The sequence below is a fragment of the Narcine bancroftii genome, chromosome 3 (genome assembly GCF_036971445.1).
Source record: "Narcine bancroftii isolate sNarBan1 chromosome 3, sNarBan1.hap1, whole genome shotgun sequence".
In the NCBI taxonomy this organism is placed as follows: domain Eukaryota; kingdom Metazoa; phylum Chordata; class Chondrichthyes; order Torpediniformes; family Narcinidae; genus Narcine; species Narcine bancroftii.
The window spans coordinates 226,733,612-226,756,778 of record NC_091471.1 but is presented as its reverse complement, the minus strand read 5'-3'; the positions used below and the strand labels follow the sequence as shown (position 1 = coordinate 226,756,778).

Here is a 23,167-nt window from a genome sequence, read left to right as displayed (position 1 = left end):
GGCTAGTACCGAGGGATGAAACATAACAGAGTTGTACTTCCTGCAATTGCAGGGTAAAGTTCCAGGGGAAACAGAGAGGTTGGTGTGGAGAGATGACTGTACAAGAAAATCATGGAGAGAGAAATCCCTATAGAAGGCAGATCAGAGGTGGGGAGGGATGCAAGTGTCTGGCATTGGGGTCCAGTTGCAGCTGGCAAAATATCAGAAAATGATGAGCTGAATGCAGAGGCTAGTGCTGGAAGGCAAGGACAACCAGAACCATAGCTCTGTTCTGTTAGAACGAGTAGATCTCCAAGAGACGGGAAATATAGGAGATGCTCTATTGATCACAGCAGACAGGGAGTCGTGCTGCTTGAGAAATGAGATCATTTGAAATGTCTTTGAATGGAAGGCCTCATATTGAGATGCAGAGAAACTGATGCATACTCACAGGAGACTGGGTTGGAGGTGGTGTGATTGAGGTAATTTTGGGAGTTGTACTTTCACCACAGATGTCCAGTCTTAAGGACATCTCCATCCCACCATGAGGAACATCTCAAAGTCCTCAGCTCGCTCCTGAAATCATATTCTGACCTGTTTTCCGATACCAATATTCATCCAGGAGGGAGAACTTATTTTCGCTCTTAATAATTTCTCTTTTGATAGCTCTCATTTGTTGAAATCAAAGGGCACTAGCATGGGTTCAACTACTCCTACCCTTTTTTTCTGTGTAAAAAAAAGTCTTTGCTCCACACCTACCCCAGCACCACCTCCAACTCTTCCTCTTTGATGACAGCATTGGAGTTCTTCCTGTGTATGTGCAGAACAAGTCAATTTTATCAAATTTGCTATTTTATCAACTTCACCACATTCTGAAATTCACTTGGAATATTTCTGACACATCTCTTCCCTTTCTGGATCTCCTGTCTCCTATACAGTGACAGGAGATCTACTGACAAGTTATCTATTGACTTTTACTACAAGCCCACTGTCTCCTTCAGTCTCCTCAACTACACCTCCACTCACCCAGACTCCTTTAAGGATGCCATCCTTTTCTTCCAGTTTCTCAATACAAAGCATTCCATTCCATAACATCTGAAATTTTAACTTTATTTTTAAAGTTTAGACATTCGGCAAGGTAACAGGCCCCTTCAGCCCAAGAGCCCATGCCACCCAATTGACCAACAACCCTCCACCCCCCAGTATGTTTTGAAGGGTGGGAGGAAACCGGAGCACCCGGAGGAAACCGACACAGACACGGGGAGAATGTACAAACTCCTTCCAGTCAGCGCTGGATTCGAACTTGGTCTCGGCTATTGGCACTGTAAGAATGTTGTGTGAACCACCACGCTAAATGCGCCACCCTCCTTTTGTTAAGCAATACAATTTTCTCTCTACTGTCATTAACAGAGCCACCAGCTGCATTTTCTCACATTCTCAGAAATCTACTTTTACCATCCTTCCTTCCAAACAGAACAGAAATTTGGTGCCCCTTATCCTCATCTTTCATACCAGCTGCCTCTATATTCAGCACACCATCATTTGTGCCATCTGCAACTAATCCCAAGCACCAGACACATCTGCTCCTTCCCATCCCTTCCTGCCTTCCATAGGGATCGCTCTCTCAGTGATTCCCTTGTCGGCTCATCCCTCTCCAACCACCTCTCTGTTAACCTTAGTACTTTCCTCTGCAACCGCAGAAATGGCAACAGTTGCTGTTGCACTCCCCCCATCACCAACATTCAGGGTCCTAATCAACCCTCACATGTAAGGCATGGATTCATATGTGCCTCTTCTAACATCATCTGCTACAATCCACATTCCAAATGTACCCTCCTCTTGTGTGTCAAGACCAAACACAGATTTGGTTACCATTTTGCAGAGCATCTACCCTCTGTTTGCAATGGCTATCATGAGCTACCATTTCAACTCCCCTTCCCATACTCACACTGACATGTCTGACCTGGGCCTTTTCCACTGGCAGTGAGGTCTAACATGATTAGAAGAACACACATTTTGCCTGGGCAGTCTACAGCCCAATGGTATAAATGCAGAATTTACTAATTTCAGGGAAGAGGACTCTGCTCTTTTTCTCTTCTGCTTCTCCCCTTTCCCACTGTGTCCCCCCACATTCACATCCTTCCCCCCCTACATTTGATTCCATCCTCATCCACCCTCCATCTCCCCAACGGATTCTTCTGCTCTCTCCTTTCTTTCTCCCCCACCTATTTCCCCCTTCATTCCCTTTTGGTCTCTCCAGCACTGGCAACTTTTGATTTCTAATAACCCACTCCATTCTGTATGACTGGTCTTCCTCCTGCTGTCCTGTTCGTTTTTCTTGCCTTTCTCTCACTTTGTCTACCTCTGTCCATCATGTTCACCTCTACCTAGTTCACAAATCCAACGTGGGGCACTGTCCCCGCCAGTCCTCTTTACTCAGGCGTCTGTAGTGCATCCTCTCAGTATTGATATCGAGTTGCAGCCCAAAACAGTAACCACTCCTTTTCTCCCACTGATGCAGCTTGATTTGCCGAATTCTTCAGCAGATTGGTTATTATCACATTACAGTTTATAGGGTTTGCTGTTAAAAAAGTCATCCTTCCCACGTTACCAAAGTGATTCAAAAATACATCACTGGCTGCACGATACATCAAGACAGCAAAGACTGAGGAAACATCATACAAATCTCTCTTTCAGCTGTTAATTGCTTACAAAAATAGCTCCATAAAATGATTGAAAGTTCATCGAATGAACAATCAATTAAACTGCATTTTTTTGAAAAAACTAATTTCTCACTCAACCAAGAATCTAGGTAGATCCAATAAGACATAAATTCACTTTCAAAATAATCCAAGAACTGCATTCTAATGCAAAAAGTTTAACAGGCAAAGAGGATGAACTTATGGCATGGTTAGGTACAAGGGACCAGGATATTATAGCTATAACACAAACATGGCCGAGACAGGAGACATGAGCACCTGAATGTTCCGGGACACAAATGCTACAGCTGAGATAGAGGTGGAGGTGAGAGAAATGGCACAATGAGTTTTCGATCAAGGAAAACACTGAAAGAGAATAGAAGGGATCACTCAGTGGAACGATCTGATGGAGCTTAGAAATAGGATGAGAATGATTACTTTGATGGGGTTGTATTATAGCCCCCCCCCCCCGCCTTCCCCCAATAGTCAATGGGATGAAAAGGAGCAAATGTGCAGGGAGATCACAAATAACTGATTGGTGTAATGGTCTCAATAGTTGCTGTTTTCCACTACCCCCACATTGACTGGGATTCCAAAAGGCTTGGATAGGGTGGGATATATTCAATGTGTCCAAAAGAATTTTCTCAACTAGCCTGACTAGACTGAGTGCAACAATGGACAACCTCTTGGGAAATGGGCAGGGTACGTGAATGAGATTTCAGCAGGAGAGCACTCTGAGACCAGCCACCGCAAGTCCATCAGTTTTAAGAGTTATGGAATAAGATGAGACTAGTACACAGCTAAAGTCCTGAAAAAAAAAGGAGCAAGACAAATGTTGAAGGCATTAGATAGATTGGGAAGGGAACATCTAGAGAAATCATGTTCCTTTCAGAGTAAAGGGCAAAGGTGGCAAGATTAGGGAAGTCTGGATGACCAGAAATGTTGAGGCTCTGGTCAAGAACATGGAGGCATATCTTGTTTATAGACAGTTGAAATCAAGAGGATGTAGGAGTTCACTTGAGAGGAAAATAAAAAGGACAAGGCAGGGAGATAGCTCTGGCAGATAAGGAGAATCCCAAGAGATTCCACAAGTATATTAAAGGCAAAAGAGAAACTCAGGAAGGAATAGAGCCCCTGAAAGTCATCCATGTGTGGAGTCATCAGAGATAGGAGCGGTCCAAAATGAGTATTTATCATCTGTATTTACAATGAGAAAGGCATGGAGACTAGGGACTCAGCAAAGTAAATAGTCATGTCTTGAAAAGAGTCCACTCAACAGAAAGTGATGGAAGTCTTAAAATGCATAAAGATAGATAAATCCTCTGGGGCCTGCTCAAGTGCATCTGAGGACGTACAGGGACACAAGGGAGGAGACTGTAGGAGCCCTGGCAGAGATATTTACATGATTGATGAGCAGTGGTGAGATGCCAGAAGACTTAAAAATGGCTAGTGTTGTGCTTTTATTTTAAAATTGGTGCAAGAACAAACGAGGGAACTACAGGCCAGTGAGCTTAACATCAGTTAGGCATAAATTAGTGAAGGGGATTCTGAGAAAATGGATTTACTTGCATCTGGAAAAGCAAGAAAAGCATGGCTTTATCCATGGGAAATCATGTCTCACAAATGTGATTTTTTTTTAAAAAAGGGGTGTGACCAAAAAGATTAATGGAGCATTTTTTTCCCCCTTGGAGCACATGAGAGACAAAGGTAGCTTATAAAATCATGAAGGACGTAAAAAGGTAAATAGTTCTAGCCTTTTCCCCAAGATGATAGAATCTATAACTAGTAGGCAAAGATTTAAAAGGAACATCTGAAAGGCACCTTTTTCACATAGGGTGATGGGCACATGGAACGAGCTGCCAAAAGAAATAGTTGTAGCGGGTACAACTGTAACATTAAAAAGAAATTGAGACGTGCAAGGATCAGAAACCTTTAAAGGTGCATGAGCTAAACATTGGCAAGTTGGACTTGCTTGGTTGGCAAGCAAAAGTTCGGCTGAAGGACCAGTTTCCATGCAGTAGAGTTCAATGACACAATATTATTTCTTTACCTGTTGGCAATACTTGATTCCTTTCCTTCAATGTGACCCATGGCCGCTGAGGAAGCTGCTCTGGATGAACTTGGGAAAGAAAAGAAAATCACTTTTGAAAAACTATTTTTCCTTCTTTATCTATCTTCTGGTTACCGCAGGATTGAAACTTAAGAGTACCTATGTCCAATATTACACACTTGAAAAATAACCACTGGAAATTGCCAAAAATAAATACTGCCCATACAATGTATCTCAGAATGGACAAGGTTCAGAGGGAATAAGATTGAGCTATACAAGATGATGAGGGGTTTCGATAAAATAGACTAAAGGAATCTTTTCCTCTCATCGAAGATAAAACTGGAGGATATTCATTTAAGGGGATTAGAAGGGGAACTTTTCACCCAGAGAATGGGAAGTATCCAGAATGTATCCCTGGAGAGCGTAATAGAAGCAAAGTCACGAAAAGGTGTCCAGGTGATAACTTGAATTGCTGAGAAATTAAAGGACATGTGCCAAGTGCTGGAAGAGTTTTGGTCATCATGCTATAGGAAAGATGTTGTTTAGTTGGAGAGGATGCAAAGAAGATTTACGAGGATGTTGCCAGGACTCAGGGGCCTGAGTTATTGGGAGAGGTTGAGCAGGCTAGTGCTTTATTCCTTGGAATGAAGCAGAAGGAATGGTCATCTTATGGAGGAAAACAAAATCACGAGAGGAAGAAATCGGGTGAAGGCAGAGAGTCTTTTTCACAGAGTAAGGGATTCAGGAGCCAGAGGACATAGGTTTAAGATGAGGAAGAAGAGAAATAATAGAAACTGAGGGGTAACATTTGTTTTTACTCAGAGGGTGATGGGTACATGGAATAGGCTGCTAGAGGTGCAACATTTAAGAAAAGAATTAGGACAAATATATGGATAGGATGGGTATTGAGGAATATGGGCAAAATGCTGGCAGGTGGGACGAGTGTAGGATGGTCATTTTTTTGTTGCAAGGGCAAGTTGGGCCTGTTTCCACACTGTCTGACTCTATGGGATTAATAGAGGTGGGTGCTCAAAGTGTGAACATGGTGGCTAAATGGTTTGTTTGTATGTATGTTGTACAACTCCATGACTATATCTCAAATGTACACAGTAGACTTTTACAGATTTTAAAAACAAATGCAAGCATAAAACATGACTACAGATATTAGTGGAAAAATCTCATTAATATACCGGCTAAATTGTCAAGCATATAGTTCAGTAGCTTTCTGGTTCCATCTGGTTCTTGATAGAAGTTCAAGATATCTTGCGACAAAGGATTGCCTGTCACCAAAATAAACATTAATATTCCATTAAATTCTATACGCTGACTCGGCCAATAAAAGTGAAATCCATTATTTTTAGTTCCCTTTAAATTAACTTGTTAATCACTACTCAGCTGGCAAAGTGAATAAAGAGCAAGAAATCAGAAGACAAGTCTCTCGATCACAAGTAGCATAAAAATTCAGGTAAAAATGACAAAAATCACTGACTTGCTATCTTAAAAGAGAAATTACTGGATACTATACTGGGGAAATAAACAAAAAAAAATTAAATTAAATGATGTAACAATACATTTATTGGAAGGATTATTCTTCTCAGCAATCACCTGAAAGTTCATTTTTAACACTTGTATTCATCAACAGTAGAATCTCCATTATCCAGAATTCAATCAACCAGAAACTCAAACAAGCAACAAAAAAAAACCCAAGGGAATAAATACATAAATAAATAAGACGGGGTGGACGGATCCCACAGGGGAGCGCTGAGACTTTATTGGACAAGCACAGGTTTGCTCCACTAAACTAGCAATGCATGCGCATTCTTTTTTGCTGTTGACACTTGTATGGAAGTGAGCCGGGTTGTCGGTTTCAGGATGATACACCGAATGCCTGACTGGGACACTTGTGTAGACGTGAGCCGGGTGGTCAGTGTAAGGAAGATGTCCTGAGGGACTGACTGGGACACTTGCGAGGAAGTGAACCGGGTTGTTGGATTCAGGATGATACACCGAATTCCTGATTGGGACCCTTGCACGGAGGTGAATCGGGTTGTCAGTGTGAGGAAGATGTGCCAAGGGCCTGATTAGGACACTTGCGTGGAGGTGAATTAGGTTGGCAGCATGAAGAACGTGGTCAAGCGCACCTTGGGCCTGACTGGGTCACTTGAGTTGAAACTAGCAGGATGGGAAAAGGATATGGAGGGGGAGTGCGAAGATGGCAACAGTGTTGAGGATTTCAGACAGTGGAGCGCCACAGTCGTACCTCAGCTGTTTGAATAAAATTTCAATAAAGTTGCAATGGAATGAAATAGCTACGGCTGCTCGCTGCTGGGGTTACTCTCCCAAATTTTCTTCCTATCCCTGCCTAGCAAGTTTAATCTTCATTAGTATACGTTAAGACTTTAAACTTTGGGGAGGGGGTTAATTATGATAGCAGCACAGTTAGCATACCAGCGCCAGCAACTGGGATCTGAATTTAAATTTTTTAATGACAGAAATTACCTGATTAAAGTGAGCTTTACAATTCCCAAAATTATTTTACATGTTGCACCGTCTTTTGCCTTTTAAACAGTTGTATAAGTGAGGCATTGAAAGAATTTTTAACATCTTTTCATCTGTATTTCAGGTGGAGCCTTGACCAAATCCAAGAAACTGCTCTCTTCGGGGATATTGAACCATGGAGTTTTTCTGTACCTGTGCTACGGGTTGTGGCCTTCTCTACATTGTTGACTGGAAGAACCATCTTATTCAAATGGAAAGATTCTAGACCTCCAGCAAGGTTTCAATGGTTCTCTCATATTATGAGCGGTTTTAAGTTCAGAAAAAAAAAATTAGATATCATGTATTTGAAGATACCTGGTGACCTTTTTTTTGTGTCTTATTTTCATTTGATGTAAATGTTTTTAATGTGATTAGATGTACTCACTCTTCTAGACGAGATTTTGTCTTTGTTTTTTTGATTCACGGTATGAATCAAAAGCTACATAATATATGTAACCCTCAGAAAAAACCTGCTCAGGTGTTTTTTTATATAAAAGTGTAGGGTAGGTGGGTTCTTTACATACACACACCACACACACACTTTTGATGTATTTTCTTTTTTCACCCAGTGGAGGGGAGGGGTGGGGGTGGGGGGGCGGAGAACCAAGTTTATACTGTTGGGTTTTATCTTGAAATATATACATACCATATATGTTTTCAGTTTCATTCCCTTCCCCTCCCCCCATTGTACTGTATTAATTACAATAACCAATAAAGATTGAAAAGTAAAAGAATTGTACTCTATGAAGTTGCAGAACAGTAAAATATTCTTAACAAGGGGTTTCAAATACTGGCATTATTTCGAGGTATTAGGCTGTGACCATCTTCTGTAATTATTAATTTGTAGTATTTTCAAAAAACTTTTTATAGCTATTGTCAATTTTAAAATGTTTCTTTTGTACAAGTTTCAGCCTGTCAGACCTGTGCTTAGTGTCAAAATTTTTTTAAAAAAGGAGTTGAAAGAGTGAGTCTCAGTCGACTGGAAAATTTGCACATCTGACTTCTGTGATCCCTGTTGATGCTGGAAAATGGGGATTCTACTGTATGATGTTTTTAACTGAAATGAAATGCAGATTTTAAGACCCAGGCAAAAATTACCTTGCATCCTTCTGCATCTAAAACCATCATCTCAAAAAAAGTCAAGACATTTTTATTTCTGTATCCTTCTTGAACTATACACACATTGCTGTACTCTCTATCTGTTCTGAAACAAAATCGGTGTACTGTTCCACATTCTGGAAGCAAATCATTACTAACATGTTAATACGAGCATAAGTAGGGGAAAGAAGCTACCTCACAAATATTCAAACAACACCTTTTAGAAGAGTTCCATTGGAGACACAAACTTTGCAAATACTGTACCTGCCAATCAATAATTAAAAAAAGAGGCAAGAAATGTTTTGAACTGCAATCTAAAACCACATGACACATGACAGCGAGGAACAGCTGTGTACCTCAAACATGTGATTTTCGTAAAGATCGCACAGCAAATCAAGTTTGAGTGCTCCACCAGGGAAACTGCATGGATTTTGCGGCAGAGCACTTCATTTACTTCAAACTGAACTACTTCACAGAGACGTTGCAAAACACAAATCTAGTTGACTCAATCCTGTCCACTTATCCTTTTTTAAGGATTAAAAGTTTTCTTAAGAATAAACATACATGTGTCAAAATGTTATATATCGGTCATATTTTAAAAAAATATATTCTGCAACAACATCTAAATTTTAAATGCTATAGGAGGTGCAAGATATTGAAAACGTAAGAAGATACTCATCAACCCTGACCTTTTAACCCCAAGGTTTGTAGCTGGAACAGTCGTCCTAGTTCATAAGGCAAAACTCGTAACAGATTGTTATTTAAAAGCAATTCCCTGCAGAAGAAGGAGAAAAAACTTAAATGTAGTTTTTTTCATTTCTGTTCACCCTTCGCCCCAGAATGCTCCTCATCAAGTTTCATGTATTTTTATCAAGTCACATAATAAGCCAAAGTAAAAAAGTTGATGACTTCCAGTCTCAGAGGGTAGGGAGACTCTTCAGCATCTCTACTTCTTGCGACTGCTTTATGGACAATTTCTTTTTTGAAAACTTGGCTGTTGTGGTTCTGAATCTTGATCTGATGAGGAAAACGTTGAATTGACTTGACTCACTTAGCCAATACACTGGAACAAGCCATTTGCAAAAGGCAGAAGTATATTATCATTACACCTTTGTGTTTTTTTTTAAAGTATTGGTTACAATCACTGGAAAAAGTCACTCAAAGGAAGTTAATCTTCTCCTTGCAGAATAAAAACACCCAGAGCACCCAATAGATGTTTGGACAAGAGACTCTGAGTTTATAGGTGGAGGTTGGATAGACAAGGTTGTTATTCCATAGAATATAGGATTGAGGGTGACATTAAAGAGGCTTATACCTGGCCTCAAAGTGAATATGCACTCTTCATTTTGCAGGGTAAATATTCTAGATCTAAAGGAGAGAGATGCAAGATGAGAGGGGAGAGATTAAGAGCAAGATGCGGGACCTTATTTCCCCAGGCTGTGTCTGGAATGAGGTGCCAGAGGAAGCTATGGAGGCTATTCGTCAGATATATGGATAGAAAGGCTTAGAAGAATCTGGACCAAATACAGGCAAAAAGGGACTAGCCCAGAATGTGAAATTGGTTGGCATGGACAACTTGGGCTGAAGTGCCTGTTCTGTGCTGCATGACTCCAGCAGCGTGCTAATAAGCAAAGCAATCACACAACCAATATCACCTTATTATTCTACAGCCTTCTTGTATCCAACTTAGAAAGATTTGGCAATAAGGAGATCCATGAACATTACTACTTTCCAACCTTGGTAAACCAAATTAATGCACAAAAGGCTATCAAATGGCTCCCAATACTTTCACCTGAAAAGCACCTCACATGGCTCTCTTCCAATATCTCCCACTTCCTGATCCCAGTGTCCAACCAATTTGTTTCACCATTTCTAGTGGCTGAATACATACTCATGTGTTCTAACAACTCAGCTGCAATGCTCAAAATACATGCATTAGAACTAGTATTCTCTCAAATCAAAATATGCATATGGCACTTGTATCTGTCCAACAATATATACAATTAACCACACATTTTCCATTTGCTTAAACTAAAAGAACAGAATATAACTAATCTTCACCTAACTACCTGGAACCATTCCTGTATTGTTTGTTGAACTTGTATTTGCACAATCGAGATCCAAACAATGTCAATTTCTACATGGCATGGCAATTTCTTCATTGTGCATCCTTTTGATAGCTGTAAGTGGCAAAAGATACACACGACTTGCTGCCCCTTCTGGGCAGATCTCCTGGACAAACATGAAACTACTAGCAGTATACTCACAAGCGAAGGAACTTCAGGTTTTCATCTACAAAATATCCCATCTGATCAATCTGAGATTGCACCTAGGGCTTGTCAAATAAACTGAAAAGAGTTGGAGGCAAGGTCTTGGCTTGTCCCAGATGTTGGACAGGGTTAATGAAGACCCCACAGTTGTTAAGCTGCGATGTGAACTTAGTACAGGCATATCACATTGATTCCTCCTCTTGATACATATCACAAAGATCGACAGAAATTTCATTTGACCACTTCTGTGTCAAGAACAAGTACACGGATTGGTTTGTGGTTCACTGTCTCCCAGTCAGGGAGTACAATCACACACAGGAATATTCGCACCAGATTGCAGTTGTTCATCATCTTCGTCTGCAAAGATGCAAGTTCTTCTCATATGATGAAGAATTTGAAATTATTCATTTTCAACAAGTGAATAATATTGAATAATAAAACAATTTTATTCTCAGATACAAATCTTAAACTGAGACAGAAAGCTCCTTTTCATGAAATTCATAGGTCTGAACAAATGTCCGGGCTTCTATTGTAAAACAAATTTGGAATTTGCTTGCTGTCTGATGCACTCACCCACCTCTAACCACAGTTGTAATATTGGGTACATTTTTCATAATCCATATCTGTACTATTGGCCTTGATTGTATGGAGTTGATAAAGAATGTCTGTGCTGCACTGGATGGCAACTGAATGAATTGGGTGTCACTGCACTTCCCAATTTGAAGTCAAAGCTGTTCAGGTGATGAAACCTATCCTTGGCCTTAACACTCCTGTGTGTCTTAAAGAATGCCAATTCTGTCAGATTTCACTCTTAGCTTCTCAATGGTACAATCACATTCAAGTGGGTAATTTCCAGAAAAAGATATTCAGATAATGCAAGTAGAGTCACATAACAACACATTTTCTGCTTGATGTTGACGAGTAAATGCCTACAGATCTGCAATTGATCTTCTTTCAATATATCCAATTGAACGTCAACTTCTGAAGACAAAATCAATTTTAAGTTCACGGTTAAATCTGGCAAGGTTTTAGTTAACCAACTGAGAGGATTTGGAGCTAAGCGACATATGACAAAGATTTGTAAGGACATTGGTAACATTACCACAGATCACTGAGATAAAAGATACATTTAGAAAATTTTACTCTCAACTTTATATTTCTGAATGTACAAATGATGATAAATTTCCGAGATTGGTTCAATATTCCTATTATCTCCTTGGATAATTAAATGAAATTCGATGAGCCTATATCACAGAAGGAAATAGTTGCTGCTAGTTGCTCATTACAATCTGAAAAGTCTCTAGGACCTGATGGGCTTCCAGTGAAGTTTTTCAAATAATTTTCTTACTTGCTCTCACCTTTGTCTATATCTTTGGTTGGCCATATTAATTCTATTAAAATGAATATTTTACCCAAATTACCCAAGCAATTTTTAAAAATAAATACCAAGTTTTATCCCTAAATTGTTTTTTGATTCACTTGATTCGACTCTATTGTCTTATATATGGAAGGACAAGCACCCTCGTTTAAATAAAATACATTGGCAAAATCTAAATGAAATGGAGATATTGCACAACCTAATTTTGGATTTTATTATTGGGCAGTCAACATTTGTTGCCTTATGTTTTAGTCACATTTATGTAATCATAATGGGAAGCAATGGAGTTCAATTCTGCTAAAAGAAATTCCGATTTAGCACTTCTTGGATCTTCACTTCCATTTCAACTAAGTTAATTGAGAATCCATTACTAAGCATTCTCAGTTTTTTTCTATCGTCTAATCATTCCCAACCCCCGCCACCCCCCCCCCCCCCCCACCCCAACCTTCTTAACATGACTTTGACTTTCAGGAATGGCACAGAGCAGGTATTCAATGTTTTAAAGATCTTTTTGTTTTATTAACAACAGCTTTGTTTCATTCGATTAACTCTCTGAAAAGTTTAATTTACCCAACACTCACTTCTTTAGAGAATTGCAATTTAGGCATTTTCGTCAATCTTAGATTTATGATTTCTCTGGAGCTCCTGATGCAAACTTTGTGGATGAATTTTTTAACACCACTGATAGCCATATGAGCAATTTTAATTAAATGGAAAGATAATATTGATTAAATGGAAAGATCGTTTACCACCTACTCATATGCATCGGATACAGGATATTATGTTTTGCTTCTGTTTGGCGAAAATTAGATATAATATTAAAGAAACTATGACTGAATTTGACAAACTATGGGGCCCATTCATGGGCTATTATGATAATTTGATTACAGAGGCTTGAGTGTTCTGGGGATTACTTGCTTGTTGTGTGGAGGCCGAAACTCGATTCTTTGCTTACTTTTGGCTGTTGACCGTGTTCCGTGAGAGGGATAGGATGAGTATGGGGTGGGGGTCCTTTCTTTTATTTAAAATTTGTTTTTTCTCCTCTTTTTATTTCCTTGTTTCTTTACATTTAGAAGAAATGACTTTATTTAAGTTATCAGGAATTTATTTCAATAATAGAAATATGAACCGGTTTTTCCAAATAATTCTACTATATATGATTATTGCATACAATGTAATGTATAATTTGTTTATGATTCATGTTCTGTACTTTATTGCATTAAGATGTACAATTATTGTTCAATATATGGCATGTAATATTTCTCTCTTCCAAACCAATAAAAATACTAAGAATTTTTTTTTATAAGTTCGTAGCCTTCTTGTAAAGGCTTAATATCTATTATTTATGGTAAGTTACTATGTTTAAGACAGGCCCTGTTATTAAAAATTAAATATGCCTGGGAATGGGATTTAATATCAGATGAACTTTGGGACAAATTTTTAAGTTGATCATTTACACATCGTTATGTGCTCATCATTGTTTACTACAATTTGAAGATGCACATATGTCCAAAGCTAAATTATCTCGTTTTTATCCAGATATAAATTCTTGCTATGATAAATGTAAGAGAGGAGAGGCTTCTTTAATTCATATGTTCTGGACTTGCCCAATCTAGAAAAGTAGCGAAATGTCTCTTCAATACTTTATCTTTCATTCTTAATTTTAATTTAGAATTGAATCCTTTGGTTGCTCTTTTGACTTCAATTAAATGTTGAACTCTTATCCTTTGCTTCTCTTTGGCGAGACGGGCAATATTATTTCGATGGAAGGATGCTGCCCCGCCCACTCATGCTCAATGGCTGAGAGGCATTACGCATGCTTAAACTTAGAGAAGATTTGTTATTCAATTAATAATTCAGATACAAGATTTCAAATGCTGTGGGGGTCATTTAAGAGTCATTTTCTTAGTCTTTAAAATTATGCTTGACCTTTATTTTTTGCTCTCTTGTTTCATTTTAAGTATTAAAAGTATACTTATTATCAAACAATGGTTGATAAAGTAGGATAATATGTTTATGATTTCTGTATCTTTTTAATGATTTAATCTGCTATTTACACATTACTCCACAATTGCCTTTTGTATTTTTACGTTTCTATTGCTTTATAATCAAAATCAATAAAAATATTTCAAAAAGGAAAGATCTGCAAGACTGTTCTTTTCAGTTTAGGCTTTTAAAAAAAATTGGATTGAAATTTCAAATTGCATTCTTTTGTGCATAATTCATTTCTTTTTCGTAGTTTAGAACTAAATATAAAATGCAGAAATATATACCTAAATTACTTTAATTTTTCCCCCCCCCCCCTCACAACATGAACTCTGTTTTTGCACTAGTATAAATAAATCCTGTAGAATTCATCCAGATTGCATTTTGAAATAGAATGAATGGAGAAGCATACTTGAAAGCTACATTCAGTTACGATCTTCCCATTGTCAGTCTTTGATAAGATTTACCTTCAAGTCTGCTTTGAGAATGCCAACAGCCATTTTGCCCACTGGTAGCCAAAGTTGATATATTTCTTTGGTACTGACACTGCTTATGTATTTATTGACTGTTGTAAAATGGACTTATTTCACCTTTTCAGTTAATACGAGTTGACTGGGAATTGAAGAATGACTAATCTAAGCATGATTTTCAGTACCAACAAAATCTACAAATCCACTCTCATAATGGCAACTTTGAGTCTTTCTGCCTTTATAAACCCAAAATTCTGGTTCCTCACCATTGGCTTTCCTCTCCAGTATGTCCCCAAACCCTCTTCCTTTTGTTATCCTGGGGGAGCAGGCAATCTCTTCAACCTTCTTTTATTTTAAAACTGGCGTCAGTTTAAGTAAATGCAAGGCAACTCAGTCTGCCCACTTCAAGGTTTATGAGTTCCATACGGTCAGTTATTTCTTTGCAGACATTTCAGCAACATTTATACCTCAAGCAGAATGTTACTGGGAGGCATTTTTTTTTTTTTTTCGAAGTATTAATTCCATTTCTGCACTGCAACTTTTGAATCAACATTGGGGTACTTGCTGGTGATGCTGTGCTTGGTTCATATGGTGATTTGAAACTGCATTCTTCCATAATTGTCGTACACACCTCTGATTCCATAGATGCACAGTAGAAAGAGACTTCTTTTCTTTGGGATTTAAGTTTTACATTTCAGTGGACTTTGCATTATTGTCTCACCGGGTAGTCTACATCCACTTGTTTTCCTGGAACTTCTGAATTGGTATAGTTTCATTTTTAAGTCTTCTGAAGAGCAACTACAACAAAAGGAAAAAGCTAAAAAGAGAATCGCAGTTCCAAATGCCCCACGACGTTAGATCCAGCCTTCAGATTTACCAGTCAAAACAGAGTAACATGCACTCAGGTATGTGAACATCTGGAACATTGGAAATAATTATGCTAGGAGGAATGCATTTCCATGTTTTAATTCAGACTGGTTTAAAGCATCCAACAAGCAATTTTGAAATGCTGCCGCAGCACCAAAATTTCCACAATGACTTAACAAGCATATTCGGATAAAGATCACCTCTAGTTTTAGTGCGCATTTCATCCCTAGTCATGAATTTAGACATATACTTATTCCACCATACAAAATTCAGCTGTGAACAGAACAGCTCAAAAGTCCAAAAGAACTTTAATTTTACATTTTCTAATGTACTTGTACAGAGATTGATCAAAGTTACTCACCTGAGTGACACCATGTTTCCAATTTCAGCTGGTAAACTGCGCAGTTTATTAGATGAAAGATCCAGGTAAACTAGATTATGTAGCTTGGCAATATCAGGTGGAATGCGTGCAAGGTGGTTGTCATTCAAATGCAAAACAGTCAAGTGTGTCAAAGACCACAGTGAAGTACTTAAGCTCTTCACTTTACCTAAATAAAGAAAGAATTTAGAAATAAAAGTCACAGAGACCAAAACTTGGTCAATTTTTTAAAAACCACGCATATACTGGCTGCAGAAAGCATTTGTTGCTGGTTAGCTGATTTCTCTGATTAACTGCATCTTAATATTAATGCAAGCATATGCTGTTTAACTGGACTTCTGGTATGTGACCAAAGCTTCTTCGTAAACCCAGAACAAATGTCTGAGCAGTTTCCCTTTAACCTTCATTTGGGCCAAAGGACCTTGCACTGCAGTTTACAATATTTGTTGGCTGGAATAATGAAATGAGGCAGAGGTCAATGAATTACATGCAAGAAAATAGAAATTAAGCAAAATATTTCCGTTTGTAATCTTGGGCTGCAGATGCTATTTTTGGGGTTTCTACCAGCATCAAAAAGCAACAGCAACTGTTCAACATACACGGCACAACCCAGATAAATAACCCACCACATACAATCCAAGGCACAACAAATTTTCAAACAATATGCTGGTCTCAGCGCATTAGACCATAGGTGCCAATTCCAAAGTAGGAAAGAAACTTCGACAAGGTCTACAGTATTTTTAGACTTCTCAAAAGTCTCAATTAATACTTAATACTTAATTGGTTGCACAGGTTCTAAAAATTCATGCACTCCATGAAGGAAGACTGCATTCAGCAGAGCCACAGCTACTTACCAGAGATCTCTAATTCTGCCCAGTGTGATTTCTTCCCATTAGCAGCCTCTTCTAAGGACATGATTGCATATATTCTACGTATATCTTTTGGATCATATTTTTCTTTTGGCATTCCTATTAAATCTAGAAAAGAAATACCGTCAGTATCCCAATGCAATCATTCCCAGTTTTCTCCTTTCCACTTCTGGACGAATGTGAAACTGGATGTTTTCCAGCACATGACAATGCAACATCAAATTTAGCAACTTCAATTGGCATCTACTCAATGACAAGACGACGTATTTTATGAATATTTGTTTTTTTGTCTTTTATATTTATTATCTCTTTCAATACCAAGTGATATAATGCTTTCTATTGCAGTTTTTTCCCCAAGTGCAAGAATTTTGTTGTATATTTACATTGTACTTGTGTATTTGACAATTGACTCATTAACATAAGTACTGACTCCAAAGCAGCCAAATACATAAAGATTGATGAAGGGTTCAAGCACAAAACTTGAGTTATGCTCTTTATCTTTGCTACATAAAGCACTCTGTTTGACCTGGTGTGTTTCTCCAACACGGCGTTTTTATTTTCAATACATAAAGATGATTAGATCAACCAGAACACAACTACATAAAAGGAATTATATTATTTTTTTTAAATTAAAAAAAATTTTAAATTATTTTTTAAAATTTAGACATTCATCGGGGTAGCAAGCCATTTTGGCCCACCAATCCCTGCTGCCTAATTTACACCCAATTAACTTCCACCTCTGTTTTGAACAGTGGGCGGAAACCAGACCCCCTGGAGAAAACCCATGCAGACACTAGAAGAACGTACAAACTCCTTATAGAAAGCATGGGATTCAAACACTGGACCCGATCACTGGTGCTGTAACAATGACAAGTTGGGCCCCTACTGAGCATTTCATTTTTATTAATTCAAATTACAACTGGAGAGTGTGCAGCACTAGGCCCTTTCAGGTGGCCTGAACACCCCAGTGTAAAGCCGCATAATCTCCCCCATTGCGGCTAAAGGCATACTCACCTGAATGCAGCAGAAGTGCCTCCAAGACAGCGATGCCAACCCTCCTTGGGAAGGATAATCGGTGAAGAACCGGGCTCTGCCGAGGCACCTGAATGTGCAGCCGCTGTAAGTGGCTGCCTGGGGGTCAACTGATGACTCTATCAGTCGACGACCCAACTCCCGGCTGCCCGACAGCCTCCTGCCTCGCTGCCCGACGGACCTCACCCCACCGGGGAGGGGTGGTTGGTGGGGGACATCAGGGCAGCCGGCGGGGGACAGTCGGAGTGGGATGTCACAGCTGCTCTCCGCTCTGTGTTTCCCTTAACAGTTTCAGCTGTGTGGGGGATTATGGGTAGGGAAGACCACCATTGCTATGCTGCATATTTAGGATGGGTGGTGCTGCGGCACCAGTCGCCCTGCCTCCATCAGATCCGGAGGCGCTACAAGGTGCCTCTGGAATCAAATGGGCCCTTTCAGGTGGACCAGGCATTACTGCGGGAGCCTTTTAGGGCTGCCACCTGAAAGTTGAGTCCACAAATTAAGATCTGCTCCTGCCGCCGCCCTCAAAGGGGAGGGTCCACCTGGGCCTACTGTTTAGGGAGTGTTAGTTTTAATTCAGATGTGCAATTTGCATTCGTTCTCATTAAAGTGGAGGATATGAAGTTTGGGTGATCTCTTCATGGAACAGCTGTACTCTATGGGTTTAACCTTGAACTTACAGTGGCCAACCATTTCAATTCCTTGCAGCATCCTCAGACAGACACGTTTATCCTCAGCCACCTCCAGGATGAGGTCAAATACAAACGTGAGGAACCATGCATATTCCTCATAATCAAAATTAGGCTTCTTATCATGAAGATGGGTCACAAAATTTGTTTCGGGGAATAAATATTGTCCATTGCAGGTGCAAAATTGATATAATTACAATTCCTTTTGGATAGCCTTAAACTCGCATAAACATTGATTCTTCTTTTGTTCTGTAATCCACCCGTCTCTCTGGTTCAAATGTTTCCCTTTCTATCTCTTCATGTTCTTGTTTTTTTATCCAAACCCATCCCCACCCCATGTAGTCTCTTGCTCTACCATCTCTCCACCATCTGTCCAATAGCACATGATCTTTTGGCCTCACTCCAGCTTCTTTTTCCCCTTTTCTCATGATTAAATCACCTCTTAAATCTCGATAGAGCCGGAGGAGTCATGTGATGGCGTAGTGGCTGGTAGGGTAATACCAGCCCTCTCCAGAAAAAAAGAAAAAAAAGTGAAGGACAAATTTCAATAAATACAAAATATAAAAAATAAAAGATAAAGTTGTAGAGAAAGAAAATAGCACCCAAGAAGGAAAAAGTAAAAACAATAGGAAAAAAAAAACGCCAGAAAATAAAGGAGAAGGCCTTACCTGCAAGAAGAAACAGGGAGCCATGGTGAAGAGCACATGATCTCTGAGGTTGGCGACGGCCCCGCGTAGTCGCAACCCCCCTCCTCCGATAGCTGGACTGCAAAAATGGCTCTCTGAGCCAAACAAAAGTGCGCAGTGTGCAAACTAAGGAGAAGGAGAACACCGACGGGAGGGGAGCTCAGCTGAGGAGCGGGCAACTACAGCACGACCAGCTGAGGGATGCCCAACACCAGGGCTCTCAGCTGGAAGAGGAGGAAAGCGGCAGGAGCGGGAGTGAAAGGAAAGAAGAGCAGCAGCAGGAGGCTCAACAGATGAGCAGCTCAGAAGAAGAGGACCAACAGCAAGAGGCCAAGCAAGAAGAGGCCCAACAAAGTGAGACAAGCAATTCATCAGGAAAGTCAGAAGAGATACAGATACAAAGAAGACACAAACACAGGTACAGACACAGAAGAAGACGACCAAGATCTCCACAGAGATATAGAAGGCAAAACAGATGGACAGAATAAAGCTTTTTTGCCAAGAACAAATGAGAGCATTAAAAGAATGGTTGTCATTAGAATTTAGTGCAATTAAAAGAAAAATGAAAAGAACAGAAGATAAACTGCAAAGATTAGAGTTAGTCATGATAGAAATAGGGAAAAGAGTAGAAAATGTGGAAGAACGAGAAACGGCTGTAGAAATGGAAGTAAATGACACGAGGAAAATTGGAAGAAAGTGATAAAAAAGTTAAAGAGTCACAAGAGATGTTAGCTCAGAAAATTATAGTAGGCGAAACAACATAAAAATAGTGGGCCTGAAGGAAGATGAAGAAGGCACAGATATGAAGGAATTTATAAAAGAATGGATCCCAAACGCCCTGGGAACGACAGAAATGCAGGAAGGAATGGAAATAGAAAGGGCACACGGAACACTAGCTCCAAAACCACAGACATATCAAAAACCAAGATCCATTTTAGTAAAATTTTTGAGATATACAAGAGAAAATATACTGGAGCGGGCAAGGAATAAAATTATAGAAGACAATAAACCATTGGAATACAAGGGTCAAAAAATATTTTTTTACCCAGACATAAGTTTTGAACTCTTAAAGAGGAAGGAGTTTAATACAGCAAAATCGATCCTATGGAAAACAGGTTATAAATTTATGTTAAGATATCCAGCTGTGCTTAAAATATTTATCCCTGGGGAGCAAAACAGACTGTTCTCGGATCTGGAAGAAGCACGAGAATTTGCAGAACGCCTGCAGGACAGAAGGAGAGATGAAGAGATGTAACAAGAATGAAGAACGGCGATAAAATATATATAAAGATGTAAAAATAATGTATATGTAAAGGGAAAGAGAAGGGGAGAAAGGAAGTAAGAGGAAAAAAAGGGAGAACTTTTGTTATACGTTTAAAAAAAGTGTTTTCTGGGGGTGGGGGGAGAGAATAACCGTCAATGTGAAATCAGTTGACACTTGCGAACAGGTTCACAATCTAAATGGAAAGGGGAGTTGTGGTTGCCTGGCAAAGGATAAGGGGCAACTCAGAGAGGAGGGGAGATATTTGGGGTTAAGGGAATATTGGATGTAGGAGTTGTTGGAGTATTTTATGTTTTAAATGTGTTGTCATACATTGAGTTTAAAAATGGAAAACTGAGAGATGAAAATGGGGAAAAGGGGGGGGGGTGGTGGTGGTGGTGAGGAAACGGAAATGAGGTGTAAACAGGATATGAGGTGGCCATGTTGAACTATATGACTATAAATATTAATGGAATACATAACCAAATTAAAAGGAAGAGGCTATTAAATTTACTGAAAAAATAAAAAATAGATATAGCATTTGTGCAGGAAACACATCTAACTGAAGTGGAACATAACAAATTAAAGAGAGACTGGGTAGGGCACGTAGCAGCAGCATCATATAATTCAAAAGCTAGAGGTGTAGCTATATTAATTAATAAAAATGTACAATCAAAATAGAGGAAGAAATAATAGATCCAGCAGGGAGGTATGTAATGATAAAGTGTCAGATATATTCAGAATTTTGGAATTTGCTCAATATATATGCACCTAATGAAGAGGATCAAAAGTTTATGCAAGATATTTTTTTTGAAGATTGTAGATACACAAGGAAATATATTGATAGGAGGGGATTTTAACCTTAATTTGGATCCAATGTTGGATAAAACTGGACAAAAGACCAGTACAAAGAATAAAGTGGCCAAATTTATGGTTAAATCAATGCAGGAAATGAAACTTATGGATATATGGCAGCACCCAAGAGAGAAGGAATACTCATATTATTCAAGTAGGCATAAAACATACTCAAGGATTGATATGTTTTTGTTGTCGGCCCATATTCAAGGGAGAGTTAGGAAAATTGAATAGAAAGCTAGATTACTATCAGATCATTCACCCCTATTATTACCAATAGAATTGGAGGACATCCCACCAAGAACATATAGATGGAGGTTAAACTGCTAAGTGGGATGAAAAGCTGGTACAATATAAAAGCTCACTAGTACTGCTTCATTTACTTAATATATGGAAGAAGATTCACTTAGAAAGGAAAAATAAACAAATTACCAAGTACCAAAATTACTATTGACGCAAAATTCGCGAATCCCTTTTACAATAGTTAACCTTTCCTTTAGAGAATGGGAGAGAAAAGGAATTAAAAGAATAGAAAATTGTTTTTTGGGAAATAATTTATTAACATTTGAACAGTTGAAGTACAAATATGGAATAACTCAGGGAACAATGTTTGCATATCATCAACTGAAAATTTATTTAAAGGATAAATTGGGAAACAGTCTGAGATTACTAGAAGGAAGCAGCTTTGAATATGGGATTACAGACATAATGATAATTAAAAGCTTTATAACGAACATGTACATTAAGCTGCAAGGAAAATGATGAAATAAGTTTAAACCCAAACAAAAGTGGGAAAAGGATTTAAACAAAGATAAAAAATGAAACATGGGAAAAGTTATGTTCTGGAACTATGAAAAATATAATAAACACAAGGTTACGCATGAGAAAGTGTAATTGGTTACACAGGTTATATATCACGCCCCAAAAGTTTTTTAAAAATGGGATCCAACATTATCAGATAGATGTTTTCTCTGTAAGAAGGAAATGGGAACAACAATACATGTAATTTGGGCATGTGAGAAAGTGAAAATGTTTTGGGAAGATATAATCAGATATTAAATAAAATTACAAAAAATAACATACCAAAAAATCCAGAGATATTTCTTCTAAGTAATATAAGAAGTAAGGAATTAGGCCTCAAATTGGATAAAGCGCAAAAAAGATTTATAATGATAGCTTTACCAGAAGCAAAAAAATGTATAATGCCAACTTGGAAAATGGAAGAGAGCATGAGAGTAAAGCAACGGTACATGGAAATAGATAAATGTATTCCATTGGAAAAAATAACATATAATTTTAAAAATAAAGTCACATTATTTGAACAAATTTGGGAACCATACATGGAACACAACAGAGAGGGTCTACTGCACCTCCACCCCCTAAAATGATAAGACGACAAAATGACGATCCAGTGTGTAAAAGTAGATAATTTTTCTTTGTGTGATGACATTGTTTAATGGTTTTATTGTATTGTATATGTTGAATTCTTGGTGTGAGCTTGCAGGCGCCTCAGATTGAAGAGACTGCCATCCGTGCGGTACCGGATGTAAACAGCGTCTTCATTGTTGGGGTCTTTCATGGCTTGGTTCAGCATCATGCTGAAGAAGATTGAAAAGAGGGTTGGTGCGAGAACACAGCCTTGCTTCACGCCATTGTTAATGGAGAAGGGTTCAGAGAGCTCATTTCTGTATCTGACCCGACCTTGTTGGTTTTCGTGCAGTTGGATAATCATGTTGAGGAACTTTGGGGGACATCCGATGCGCTCTAGTATTTGCCAAAGCCCTTTCCTGCTCACGGTGTCGAAGGCTTTGGTGAGGTCAACAAAGGTGATGTAGAGTCCTTTGTTTTGTTCTCTGCACTTTTCTTGGAGCTGTCTGAGGGCAAAGACCATGTCAGTGGTTCCTCTGTTTGCGCGAAAGCCGCACTGTGATTCTGGGAGAATATTCTCGGCGACACTAGGTATTATTCTATTTAGTAGAATCCTAGCGAAGATTTTGCCTGCAATGGAGAGCAACGTGATTCCCCTGTAGTTTGAGCAGTCTGATTTCTCGCCTTTGTTTT

General features: G+C 38.8%; 1 protein-coding gene across 9 annotated transcripts in view; it reads right to left on the bottom strand.

Moving 5' to 3' along the window:
* Positions 1-23,167, bottom strand: part of cnot6l (CCR4-NOT transcription complex, subunit 6-like) — a 134,826-nt gene that overhangs the window by 53,884 nt on the left and 57,775 nt on the right. For 8 of the 9 annotated variants that reach the window (XR_011354200.1, XM_069926773.1, XM_069926768.1 and 5 more), the window contains 6 exons: positions 16,569-16,691; positions 15,697-15,883; positions 9,054-9,139; positions 5,919-6,008; positions 4,729-4,797; positions 739-789 (listed from right to left, as the gene is read on the bottom strand). Coding sequence is in view for 8 of the 9 variants with exons in the window: in XM_069926768.1 (XP_069782869.1) it covers positions 739-789; positions 4,729-4,797; positions 5,919-6,008; positions 9,054-9,139; positions 15,697-15,883; positions 16,569-16,691 (606 nt within the window). In the remaining variant the exon portion in view is untranslated. The remainder of the gene's footprint in view (positions 1-738; positions 790-4,728; positions 4,798-5,918; positions 6,009-9,053; positions 9,140-15,696; positions 15,884-16,568; positions 16,692-23,167) is intronic. The other variant, XM_069926770.1, reaches the window with a different exon arrangement.